This window comes from Equus przewalskii, chromosome 5, assembly GCF_037783145.1.
Source record: "Equus przewalskii isolate Varuska chromosome 5, EquPr2, whole genome shotgun sequence".
NCBI lineage: Eukaryota > Metazoa > Chordata > Mammalia > Perissodactyla > Equidae > Equus > Equus przewalskii.
Genome location: NC_091835.1, coordinates 32324861 through 32338050, shown reverse-complemented (window position 1 = coordinate 32338050; position 13190 = coordinate 32324861). Strand labels below are relative to the sequence as shown.

The 13190-nt window shown below is 56.0% G+C and overlaps 1 protein-coding gene across 7 annotated transcripts in view; it reads left to right on the top strand.

Moving 5' to 3' along the window:
• The window catches only part of TSPAN11 (tetraspanin 11), a 67060-nt gene that overhangs the window by 21472 nt on the left and 32398 nt on the right, over positions 1-13190 (top strand). For all 7 annotated transcript variants that reach the window (XR_011540266.1, XR_011540267.1, XM_070620521.1 and 4 more), the window contains exon 2: positions 2150-2244. Coding sequence is in view for 5 of the 7 variants with exons in the window: in XM_070620521.1 (XP_070476622.1) it covers positions 2161-2244 (84 nt within the window). In the remaining 2 variants the exon portion in view is untranslated. The remainder of the gene's footprint in view (positions 1-2149; positions 2245-13190) is intronic.

Here is a 13190-nt window from a genome sequence, read left to right as displayed (position 1 = left end):
GCTAGTGAATGAAAAGGCTAGGTTTCAGATCCAGGCATCTGGCTCCAAGCTGGTACTGACACTTCTTTGGGACCTCTGCCACCCTCAGCACAGGGCTCCACATATGGTGGGGGTATAGTGAGGGCAGGACTGCTGAACACAGGGAGATAGGAAACTGCTGCCGCCGGTTAGCCATGTGACGTTAGAGAGGTCTTTAGAAATGTGTGTCTTGGCTCAGCCGTGCTCGTTCCCTCATTCCTTCTGCAGAAGGCTGGTGGCAGGGAGACCGCAGGTCCCGGCCCTGATGCCGCAGTTCTGGCTTCTCTGCCACCGATGGCTGAAATCTTACCGTTAGAAATGCGTTTCTTCTTAAGTCCCGTCTTCTGCCTGAACTCCTTTTTTAAAAGTACAGCTTTCCTTTAGAGGGTCCTGACCCCTTGGTTGGCAGGTCTGGAGAAGGTTCAGGGACGAGAGTCTGGTGGGCCCTGTGGCGGGGAGGGGGTGCAGACAAGGGGAAGAGAGTGCAGCCGGGGAGCCGGCGGACAGACTGTCTGTGCCCTAAGGGGCTAGGTGCCCAGAGGGTCTCGCCAGGGCCGGTGCGTGACACCGCATCACAGCTCCGTTCCTGCTGCCTGGCCAGCCTCATCTGTCACCCAGTGTCACGCTTTTTACAGGCTTCCTTTTTTCTCCTTCTGTGTTTTTTTCCACCAACCTGCTTCTCAGACTAAATTGGAGAAAAATGAGTTTTGTCTTTTTTTAACAAGAAGACTAAAAGTCTTAAATTACCTTCTTCGAGGTCTGCAAATAGAAATCCTGATTAAGACAGCCCCCTTTTCTTGTCTCTCTTCCCCTCTTCCTTGTTGGGAGCTGTGAGCCTGAAACCAAGGCAGTACGTGGCTCGGGGGTCATCTGGGCCTGGCCAGGCCCTGCTGGGGGGAGACCAGCGTACTGGCTCGGGGGTCATCTGGGCTGGGCACCAGTGCGGTGGCAGGAGGGCTCGACTCAGGTTGGGGGGTGCTGGAGAAAGAAATGGAAATGGGCAACCCAGTGCCTCATTGCTGTGGTTCTGGAATAGAAGAGGCCCCAGAAGGGCCGGTGTCTGCAGGAGCAGCTGCTGAGGGAGTGTGTGCAGGTGCCTGGGGCCTGCAGCCGGGAGGGGAGGACCCACAGCCTGGGGTTCAGACTCACCAGAAGCGAACGAGATCACCGGGCCCAGGGTGCCTTCTCCACCTCTCTCGCCCCATCAATGTCATGGTTCCCGGAGGGTCCATCAGTGAGCATCAGGATGAGGGGAGGGAACCTGGTTCTGGGGCAAAGACTAGGAGTTTGAGGGCTGGCATCCTGGGTACTAGTCCCTGCTACATGAAATAAGCATAGCTAACATTTACTGAGTACTCTCTGTGTGCCAACGACTGTGCTAAACACCTCAGGGAGATGTGCCCATCTAGTCTTCAGAACAGCCTGCCACGTGGGCATCATCGTCATCTCCACTCCAGATGAGGACACTGAGGATGGGAGGTTAGGTAACCCGCCCAAGGTCTCCTGGATCTCGTGACAGATCGGAGTTAGAACCTGCGAGCCAGACTCCAGGGCTCAGGTACTTCTTTCCGCCAAACCACCAGGCCTGCCCACCTGCCTCCTCATTTGGAAGGTCGAGGTGCAGGGCGGGTAGGGTGGACTGGATCGTCGTTGAGGTTCCAGCAGGCTCTCTGATTGGGGCTCACGCCTCACTGTGCACGCGGAGGTCCTGTTCAGACACTGCAGAGGGCAGGATTCCAGTGCGAAGCAGGCATGCCGAGTGTGCAGGTGTGCGTGCGTGCATGTGCATGTGTGTGTGTGGAAGGCACGTAAACTTGCTTCCTGCAACCCTAATGAGACAGGAAGAGAATAAAAACACAACAACTCCAGTGCAAAGTCTGTAGGAAGATTCATAGGTTAGATTTGTTAAAAGGACAAAACCAGGATCCAAAGGTCTAGAAAATTCTTCCCGGTTCACCTCCATTGTGTGTCCAGTAGCCTTTGCATTTCCCTGATCTTTGCTCCTGGTTGCACACCCACAGCCTCGGCCTAGTCAGCACTGTGAAGGGAAGCCTGCTACGGAGCTCTGGCTCCGGGAAGGCGAGGTGGCCTCCGTGGGTCCCCCAGCCCAGCACGTGTGTCTTCTCTGCAGGCCCTGCAGCCATGGCCCAGTACAAGGCGGAGCAGGACGACTGGCTGAGCGTCTATCTGAAGTATCTGCTCTTCGTCTTTAACTTCTTCTTCTGGGTAAGTGAATTCTGAACACCAGCCCCTTCCGAGCGCGGAATGAGTCAAGCCACCTTTGTTTCTTGTGAGTCACTGCTCTGGGGTTGATTTCTTCCAAATCAAAGACCACCTATGGGCAAATTCTGCCTACTTTAAAGCAAATATGTACATTTGCTAGTGAGGGGGAAGAACAGAATCCGGCCTGCAGGTTGGCGTGGAGTCCGTGCCGCGCGGCATCTGAATAGAGGAGGCATCCACACGACCGGGAGCGATGTGTTCCAGCCGCGGGACGCAGGGCCCCGCCTCCCTCCCTGCTCCCTCGTGGCACCAGTGCCTCGTGGGAAATGCGCCTGCTGAAGTAATTGCTTGTTTTCCCCTGAAGCCCGTTGCCTTTCACAGCTAACACTCTCCAGGCCCAGGGCGGAGAAACAGAAGTCCTGGGGCCTGGGGCTGCCTCTGCGTGATGGGAATGGTCTCCGTAGTGACTCCCCTCAGGAAAACGCCCCAGTGGGGTCTTCCCGGAGGAGGGAAGTCTGTCCACTTGGGACAATTATCAGGGTAATTGGGAACAAACTGCCATCAGTTCCCAAAAATAGACACTGGACTGTGCGTGTTTTGTGTTGGAGTCCCGCTGAATGGGAGAGGCAGAAGAGCGCCAGGAGCACAGGCTCTGCTGGTCACTGATGGGGTGGCCTTGCAGGCCACTTACAGGGGCGGAGTCTGTTTCCCAAGCTACAAACCAGGGATCATCTCTAACCTGTTGGGATTTATTAAATACAAGACAACAAGCCCAAAATGGAGTCGCTTATGCTAAGCCCCATGTCACCAAACCGAGATGTAACTAAATTACAGTTTTGACTCTCCCAGAAATTCCATCTTAGAGCAGTCAGTCGGGAATGGCTGAGCAGCACCAGGTCGGTCGTCTGCCTGAGGGACCCCTGCTAGCCCTGCAGGAAAGTGACCTTGCCACAACCATCCCGCTTTCCTCCTAATTCCCGCTCCTTCCGCCTATAAGGAGGTTTGTACAGCTCCCAGACCTCCTTTCTATCTGCCGGATGTGATGCTGCCGATTCAAGACGATTTTTGCTCAAATAAACTCTTAAAGTTTTTACTGTGCTTCAGTTTATCTGCTAATAGGTCGTTTGTTAGCAGCTGCCCTGAAATGGTGTGTGTCAGGGGCCTGGCTGGGTCTCTGCTCACAGGAAGCATTCGATACATGCAGCATCTCGGATATATCAGATGGAGAAGGGCTGAAAACACCACCGAGTCAAGTGCTGCCAAGGCGGAACCAGGTTCCCGCTCCCGGTGGGGGGTGGGGGTGCGCTCCCCTGGCAGCGTCTCCGAAGCATCCCAGATGGGCAGACAAAGATAGGGTGTGTCTGCACCTCCAGGGTCTCTCATTAAGTTCATGGAATTCGTTGAGACTGGGAAAGTGATTCAGGTTGGGAAGCGTCAAGATGTGGTAGTTTGGGAGTGCTGGACACAGCAAGGCGAGGGTTTCCAAGAGTGTTGGAAAGTAGTCAGTCATTTGATGCTATCTGTTGCATAGCTGAACAGCTTGATGTTTGTTTAAATGTTTTTCGCAAAGTTCCTGAATCGAACAATAAGCTTCTTTTATTTGCAACTTCTATCTTCCTGGGCAGCGCTTCCTGGAATAGTGAGGTTGTCGATGAAGACAGTGGAATGATAAAGCCGTGTCGATGAGGTCGCTGAGCGGCATGAGTGCAGATGGTTTCAATTCTCAGAGAGAAATGCAATAGGTGGCTTAGGATTCTTGCTGAGTGAGGATTTCTTTTTAAGAATAAATTTCTTTTTCCTGATCATAAAAGTGTTATGTATCCACTCCAGATAATCTCTAAAATACTGAAAAGTATAGGTAAGAAAATAAAAAGCGCCATCTCTCACTGTCCTAGGTCCTCAGGAGTGCCATAACAAAGTTCCATCAACCAGGTGGCCTTAAACAATAGAAATCCGTTCTCTCAAGATCTGGAGGCCAGAAGTCCAAAATCCACAAGTCAGCAGGGCCGTGCTCCCTCTAAGACTCTGGGAGGAATTTGTCCTTGCCCCTTCCTAGCTCCTGGCAGTGGCTGGCAGTTCTTGGCATCCTTTGGCTTGCAGCTGCATCCTTCCAGTCTCTGCCTCTGTCCTTGCATGCTGCTCTTCCTATGTCTCTGTCTTCATGTGGCATTTTCTTCTTCTTATAAGGACCCCACTCATACTGGATTAGGGCCCACCCTAATGACCTCATCATAACTTGATTATATTTGCACAGATCTTATTGCCAAATAAGGGCACATTCATATGTACCAGGGCTAGGGCCTCAACAAATCTTTTTGGGGACACAATTCAACCCCTAATACTCACCACTCCAGGACCTTCCCTCTAGACTTTGCCCTGATCAGGACAGGAGATCGTGGTGACCTGCGCTATGGGAGTGACAGTGGAGATGGAAATATTTGGAGAGGGTCAAGGGATTTAGGGGGTAAAATTGACAAGATTAGGTCATTAATTGCATGGGGTGGAGAGAGAACAAGTGTCTAGGATATGTAACTCTAGGTGGATGGTGGAGCTCTGCGTTGCAACCGGAGACCAGAAAGACGAAGAGGTTGGGGTCAGGTGGCGAGATCAGACGTAGGCATGTAGGCATGGTGAATTTGAGTTGCCAGGGTCTGGATCTCAGATAGGGATCGTCCCCACACAGAGGTGGTTGCAGCCATGGAAACAGATGAGAACCCCCGGGGAGAGCACGGTGACTGAGAAGAGAGCCAAGAGTGAGAAGTGGAGCACCCCAGTGATCAGGGCTGAGTCTAGGGTCAACAGCAGCTCCCGTTTGCCCTGAAGTGAGGGAGCCTCCAAGATGTGGGACTTTCAGTGCTAACACCAGGAGAGCCCCAGGCAAGCTGGGACGAGGAGTCAGCCTAGGGGAGCTGGAGGAGGAGCATCAGAGAGGTAGGGGGAAGACCAGAAGAAACAGCATCATAGAAGCTGGAGATAAGGGAGGGGTGGACCGTGGGAAAGGGAAAGGGCACATCAAGTATTTTAAGGCCTGGAAAGTGGCCACTGGGTTTGGCCACACAGAGCTCCTTGGTGGCGGTGGTGACAGCACTCTCAAGAGAACAGAGAGGGCGAGGGGCCGAGGAAGTGCGCACTCAATATAGAAAACACCCGCTGGGCATGAGGAGAAGGAGGTCAGTAGCTGGCGGGCCGAGGGCTGCTGTGAGGTGTTCCTCCCAAAATATCTGTGGCAGGGCCCTGACCTGCAAGTCCTGCTGTGCCAGGGTCCCGTGGGAGGGAGCGGGCAGTCGACGAGGTGACTGCCCTCAGGTCCCTCCTAGCCAGAGCAGCCGTGGAGTCTGCCTTGCTGGTGTTGGATTCCCTTGGGAGTGGTGAGGAGAAGCGCGTGTGGGTGGTACGCAGGCAGATGGGCAGCAAGCGTGTTAGCAGAGAGCTCTCGGCGAGTGAGCGTCCCCCGTAGAGATCGCCCTGCTCTGAGTTAAAAATACCCCTGCCTGGGGCCTGGCTGGGTGTGGACCAGCTGCAGGGCCCCGTTCCCCTGAGCCTCGGCCCCCTTATGGGGGACGGTCGGCTTTTGAAGACTTAGGCCTCGTCTCCAGTCCGGGGTTCCTGGCATCTGCCCCTGGACCTGCTGTGATGCCCTCAGAAGTAGACACGGGGCAGACTGCTGGCCCATCTCCTCCCACAGCAGAGCACAGCGTCACACATTTTGCAGAGCACAAAGTCCCTGGGAATTTACCAGCATTCCCCAGGGAGGGGGCCTTGTCAATGAAGATCCCTCCCGTCAAGAGAAGGTTCCCTCCCACACGGGCACCCCAGAGTCCAGCTGCTGGTCCCCCCCCCGAACCCCCTCTTATTAGACACGGACCAGTGCCAGCGTCTACACGGGTGAGTGCTCCCCAACCCTGTCACGGTTTCCACCTCTTCTGCCTTCCCCATCAATCCTAGAGCAGAGCAGCAGGGAGGGTCCTTGGACTGCTGTGTGGCTCCCTAGTGCCGCCTCCCACCACCGCTATGCAGACGCGAGACATGAGCCTCGACAGCAGAGGCCGAGTGCCATGGCGAGTGTGCCCGGGGTGGACAGTCAGACCTCCTTCCTCACCCAGAACAGTGTTCCCTCCCAGAATGTCACCTTGCCCCATCTATCCCAGTGCACCCAGAGAGGATGAGGAAGCCCTTGCCTTGGTGGTTGTGCCTAGCATCGGTGAGGCCTGCTGGAGAAAGACCTTCCGCGGGCTGTCTCCTGCGATCCCCAGGTCAGCCCTGATGGTCGGCACCCCTACAGTCCTCATTTTACAGACAGGGAACAGACTCCCTGCTCAGAACCTTGCCCCAGGGCTCCTAGTGGCTCTAAGCAGAGCTAGCGCTGACACCAGGTATACTGGTCAATAACAATGACAATTGAAACATCCATCCCACCGTATTTATTAAGCACCTACTAAGCGTCAAGCACTGTTCTGGGCGCCTGGAATACGTCCGTGGAGGAAGTTCCCATGTTCGTGGAGCTTCCTGGGTGGCTCCTCTGTGCTTGCCTTCCGCTCGCATCATCCTCTTGACTCTGCCAGCACCGCCGAGGCTGTGAACAGCTCTGGTGGAGCTCCGCGTCAGAGTGTGGAGCCGTTTGCCCAAAGTCCGGCACTCGAGCCCAGCTCTCTCTGACCCCTGAGCCTGTGGCCTGGCCACCATGCTTTGTCGCCTCCAGCTGTGAGTCCTGACCTTCCCACAGTGTCCTTGCGGTGTGTGTGGATTAGTGAGGCAGCAGAGCGTGTGGCGAAGACTCAAGTTTGGGCTCAAGTACAGACCCCACTGTTTATTTGCCTGGGACATTAGGTGCTATGGACTGAATTGTATCCCCTTAAAATCCGTATGGTAAAGTCCTAGCCCCCAGCAACTGTAGGAGGTAATTATGGTTAAATGAGGTCGTGAGAGTGGGGTCCTAACCCAACAGGATCGGTGACTTTACGAGAAGCGGAAGAGAAGGAGAGCCCTCTCCTTGAGCATGCATGAGGAGGCCGTGTGCGGACACAGTGAGCAGGCGGGTCTGAAAGCCAGGAAGAAGGCCCTCACCGAAACAGAATCAGCAGCACCTTGATCGCGGGCTCCCCGCCTCCAGAACGGCGAGAAGTACATTTCTGTGTGTAAGCCCCCAGCTGTGGTGTTTTATTAAGGCAGCCCAAGCAGACAAGACATCGGGCAAATCACGTCATCCGACTGAGGCTCCCTTCTTCATATGTTAAGTGGGAGTGCCAATACCTGTAAGAATTAGAGGTTCGTTTTAGAAAAACACTGAGCTCAGCTCCTGGCGCACACCTGGCACTCAGCTATTGTACATAGCTATTGTGATTGGACTAAGCTCTCTCTGTCCCCAGCACTGGCTTTCGGACTTTGGGGATCGTGACCCATGTAAGAAACAGGTGGCAGCATAAGAAATGCTTACGTGAAACATTCACAAGACTACGTTCACCATTACTGTGCCATGCACCCTGTTTTCTCTTCTGTTTTGCATTGTTGCTTTAGTGCAGGTTACAGCTGCCAAATTTATTTCACAGCCCTACTGTGTTACATTCTGAAGTTTGCAGCAGGATGTTGCGGGCGGTCCCCAGCTCCACCCCGATGCAGGCAGGACTCAGGTGCCTGTGATGGTGCGTCAGGCCTGGGGCGCGTGATGACACTTTAAACCAAGTCTCTACCAGCTGCCACTGAAGCACAATTTGAGGGTTATAAACGCTCCAAATTGAGTCTTACAACCAGTCTGTCATTATCTTCATTCCCATTTTGTAGATGATAAAACTGAAGCCCAGATGATTAGCAGAGTTCTATGTCAGTAGAACTGGGTTTTCTGGCTCAAAGTCTGGTGCTCTTCCCATCTCCATAGATCACTGACATAATTGCAGCCTTAGATCCACTGCTCTGGCACTTAAATGGAGTCCAAAAGATCCCAAGGTTCAAGGTTGAACTTGAATGAGGATGTTTTGGTGGTATGGGCATTCAGACATGCAGAGTATGAAGAATACAAGCAAGACTTAAGCAGTCACACAGACACCCACGTCCTGTACCTGAGCCCACCCCACCTGTGGACCCACACCCCTGACACGCAACCCTTCCTGACCCATCCTTCACCACCACCCTCCGTTGCATTTCCGTTAAGGCAGTGTTAATCGTGATGACCTCTCTCAGCAGGGGAACCTCCCTTGGGTGTAGCTCTGGGACAGGAACCAAACAGGCCAACACGTCCATGTCCCCTTCATGACCCTAGAAGAAAGTGTGACCTAGGCTGCCCCCCGTAGCCGCCCAGGAACTGCTTTTCTTCCCCTTGCATTTCCTGCACGACTCCTTACAGCTCCCAGCACCCCTGCAGTGTTGCCCTCTAATTTATTATTTTAATTAGCTGCTTGGCTGTGTTAATAGTCAAAACTTTCCCAACCTCCCAGGAGCCATGCCAGGCTGTGGAAGAACTAGGGGACCAGCCGGGGACCTTGACTGGAGCAGCTGCCTCTGTCCCGAAGCTCTGTCCTGCCGTTTGTCCTTCCTTGGGGACCAGTGGGGCTCAGCCTCCGGGGAATCCCTGGGCTCCCTTCAGAGGGACATGGGCCAACACAGGAGGCAGGGAAGACGGAGGACTTGAGCTCCGGCCAGTGGAGCGAGGTGGCTGGAGGGCACCCAAGCACCCCTCCTGGACCCTGGGGAGGCCTTGGTGGGAAGAGCCTTCGCTAGATTCCCTGCCGAGGGTGGAAAGCCTTTCGCTTGGGACTTTCTCGTCCCGGGGACCCTGAACCCTGCCCACCTCCCGGGCGTGTCACTGAGAAAGAACCCGCGGGGGCCTGGCAGTTGGTCTTTCTGCTGGGCCCCTTCTGAAAGTGCTGGAGTCACAGAAGCCCCGGTGTTCAGGGCCTCTCTGCCCCTCCGTGCTGTCAGGTCGGCTGGGGGACAGGCTCATGCTGGAGGGTGTGCACATGTGGTCAGCTCTGGCGGGTGAGGCCAGTCAAGGGTGGAGCCCACAGTGACAGCTCAGGGCTGCCCTGCTGGACCCTGGGCCTTGCTGTGGCCCTGACACCGGGCGGCTTGCTTCACGCACAAAGCAGCTTTGGGTGGGTCGGCAGCCCAGTTGGTACAATGGACACTAAACTGGACATTAGAGTTTTTGAGTTCTAGTCCCCTCGCCACCCCCGGCTAGGTATGGGAGCTTGGAAAAGTCGGCTCGCTCTCTGGGCCTCCGTTTCTTCGTCCAGAACATAGAAGGGGTTAGACTCGATTCTTTCCTCCCTGCCTCCTTCCGTGTGGAGTTCCTGGGCGTCTACCGTGTGTGACTGCTCGGGTGCGGAGATGAACGAGATTTAACTGGGAGGCTGAAGGGGGGACAGAGAAAGCAAGGAACACAGAACCGCGCCACAATGCATGTCCTGTAGAAACTCGCACAGGCCGAGGAAGCGGCGGGAGGATGGAATGACTCACTGAGCGGGGCAGGGACGCACAGGCAGGCTCCCTCCAGCTTTGCGCTGGGTTTGAGAGCGAACAGGTGACCTGGGTGCCCTCTTGTTATGAGGGTAGATGGGATCGGGGGAGGGGGAAGTAGTCCTCTTATTTTGTCAAGGGCTCTTTAATGCCCAGGAGCCAAGAAAATAATGCCTTGAAGTGGAAAGTGGCCTTTAGCATGACAAGCCTATCCTTGAAGATTCAACTCAGAACGGGCGGGCGGTGGTGCCAAGGCCACTGGAGCATGGGGTGAGCCTGGAGGAATGCTTGCCTGGTGCTGGGGAGGGGTTAGGCATTCCTAAGGTGGATAGCAGTCCTTGACGAGGATCCCCTGGGCCCCGTGGCAGGTGCAGAGGCCCGTGGGGGAGTTCAGTGTAGGGCAGAGTGCTGTCTGCCCCACGTGCGTGTAAGGGCTCAGCAACGCTCCATGTGGGCTGAGTTCAGCAGACTCTCCAGAGTTGGGAATGAGAAGCCATTCTTTAAAAGTGACCCAGCCAGCCACAGGGGACTGAGCCTTGCTCAGACCCTGTCTCCAGGCCTCTCCCTAAGCCCCCACCTCTCCTTCATGTGGGGAGTTACCCTTGTGATTTCTGAGGCAGAGTCTGCCCACCCAGGCACCAGTGAGCAGCATGGCAGCAGGGACCAGGGATGGTGTCAGGCCTGGGCCCCGCCGCTGGCGTCTGCCTGGTCACAGATGCACAATGATGCCAGTTGACAGAGGAGAGGGAGTGGGGAAGCGTTAGTCTGGCGTTGAGAACCCCTCGAGTGCTGCCCTCGCCTGTGCCAGGGCCTGGACTGCCCTGGAGAGAAGTCCGTTCCCTCTGGGACTCAGACTGCCCCTCTAAACTTAAAAATTGCCAGAAAGCAGGGAAGAGAGATCCTGATGTCGCCCAAGGAATTCGGCAGACAGAGGCAGCCAGGGCAGCAGGGACGGTGTTTTCCCGGCGCCCTACGCTGGTCCCACGCACCAAGTGCCACCCCCACTGTGGTGGCTCCTGTGTGCCAGGCCGCGTGCTGGGCCCGGGCTGCCGAGGGTGGTGAGGTGTGGTCCCTGCTGCACGCTGTGGGCCACGCCAGCCAGAGTGCAGGAGATGGAGCGAAGCCCCCCAGGAAGGTCAGAGGTGGAAGAGGAAGGGCACAGAGAGCAGGGAGAGAAAGGTGGGGAGCAGTGAGGGGTGAGGGGTCTGAGGCCAGAGAGGCTCTGTGCCTGGTCCTGATCCACAGGGCGAATGGAAGAGCTGGGGTGTGGACACTGGCAGCGTGCCCAGAGCCCCCCTCACCACTGCGTAGTTAGTGGCTGTCGGCAGTGTTTTCAAGAAAGCAGCCACTGAGTTCCTCGTGACGAAAGCTAGGTGTGGAGGAGGGGGAGGAGAGAAGATGAAGCCAGAAGTCAGGCCAAGGTCAAATGTCGAAGGGCTTGGTGCCCCGGGCGCTAGGGAGCTGGTGCGATTTTTTGGCAGGGGTGCGAAGTGGACCAGCACCTGAGTCACAGCATGCTGGCCTCTGGGTCAAGCAGGGGCCAGGAGGTGATCCGGGGGCACGGGCAAGGGGGCCCAAGGTAGGGCCGTGCATGGGGTGACACTCTGCAGTGCATGTGACAACAACTGGGGCTGGCACGCGGCTGTCCCTGCGAGGAAAGGAGGGAGTCTGCAGTGACCTGGGGGTCCCGGTCTGGCACGGTGGTGGTGCTGTTGACGAGACCAACCAGGGGAGCAGCGTAGATGACAAGTGTGGTTCTGAACAGGGGAACACATTCAGCCCAAATCCGTTCCAGGGCACGTGGTGTCTGGCACCTGGGGGACCCTGGCACACCCTTACTGATTGAGCTGTGCTGCCCACCCTGCGCGCTTCCCGCCCCCCATGCCATGGGCCCCCCGCTGGTGAGAGCAGAGAACCCTCTGGCCAGGGCACCCTTCCTTATGGGAGCCCCAGTCCTGTCCTGCTCCTCCCCGCTGTCCTTTCCCCAGATCCCAGCACGGAAACCTCTGGGTATCCTGACCACGGAAAATCCTGTGATTACTTTTACACCCTCTGCCTGCTTTCCTTCAGGGCCGCCTGATTTCTACCAGGCCCTAGGCACCTGCGGCTACTCAGGCTAGTCCTTCTCCCCTTGAAGACACGAGCAACTTTTTGGCAAGATTTCTTCTCTGTAGATAGGAAGTTCCTAAAATGACATGGTGTGGGCGCTCTGCCCTGCCCTTCCTGGCCTGTGGTGGCCTCGCTGGTAAGAAGGCCAGCCTTACCCTCTGCGGGGTTTCTGGCTAATCTGCTACAGGCCATGGCTTTGAAAAATGTGGTTAATATTCTACAGAAAACCAGCCCAGTTTCTGTAAAGAGCCAAGTGCTGTTGAGTCCACTCTGTGCAAGTGGCTGCTGAAAGGGCTCGCGGGGGTGGGATGTCGGGGCCCCCGTCGCCCCCCCACTCAGTTCCTCTCCCACCTCTTCTGCTGACCTACGCAGTCTCCAGAAGGCGCGAGTGCAAGCCGTGAACCGCTGCTCCAGAGGCATCTTGCGGGAGGAGTATTGGTGGCAGGTTGTCCCCTGGTGCCAACAGGGGCCTTCTACCCACGAACGGATACTTCTCCTCCAGCACCCTCGTTTTACAGGTGAAGAAACTGAGCTTGTCAGGGCTGGAACCCAGGGGCCTGCTGACTTCTGCTTTCCCCAGACACCCTCTGGTGGCGCACTCTGACAGTTAGCAGCGTGCACGTTTCCTGTCCAGAGGAAGGATTGTTTTCTAAAGAGCTCCCCGAGTCCCAAGCCGGAGACCCCCCCCCCAAAGGACTTGAAACCCTCTTGCTCCTGATGGCAAACCCCACTCGGCATCCCCTGCAGATGCTCACTTCTCCACCAGATGTGGCACTCCAGGCAGGGTTGGGGACCCCATTGACTCAGACCCACCTCCCGGTTTCTGGACATCAGAATGAGTTTGGGTTTGTTGTTTTCTAGACCTTAATCAAGGCAGCACGTCCCCCTAGATCCCTCCCAGACCCTCCCCTGGGGCGGGGACCCTGCTGTCACCCTGGCTGACTTGCAGGCTCTGCCTGCTTTTCAAGGCTCCGGCCTTTCCTTGGGACCAGCTCTGGCAGAGAGCAACCTCCGGTGGTGGGATCAGCCCTGCTCCTCCCACGGGGCTGCGTGTCTCAAAGCCCCACATCTTCCCCTGCGAGCCGCATGTGTTCCTTTCTTGCATACTCTTGATTTTCACCCCTTTGGACTGAAAATTCTACTCCTCATTATCCCACGTTCTACCCCAAAGCTCCTAGCAGAGCGAACACCCTAACCTAGACAGGGAAAAGGACGGGGTTCAAATCCTGAACAAATGTTACGGGGACTCCAGGCAGCGGCCCCCGGAAGGCCCGAACCTTCCAGGAGGCAGTGTTCTCTGAGGTCCCACACAGCCCCACCTACTGGGGGAAAGGGGCAGGACACTTTGACCCCTGTTAAACATGAAACCTCCAGTGGGTCTCAGCTGGGGC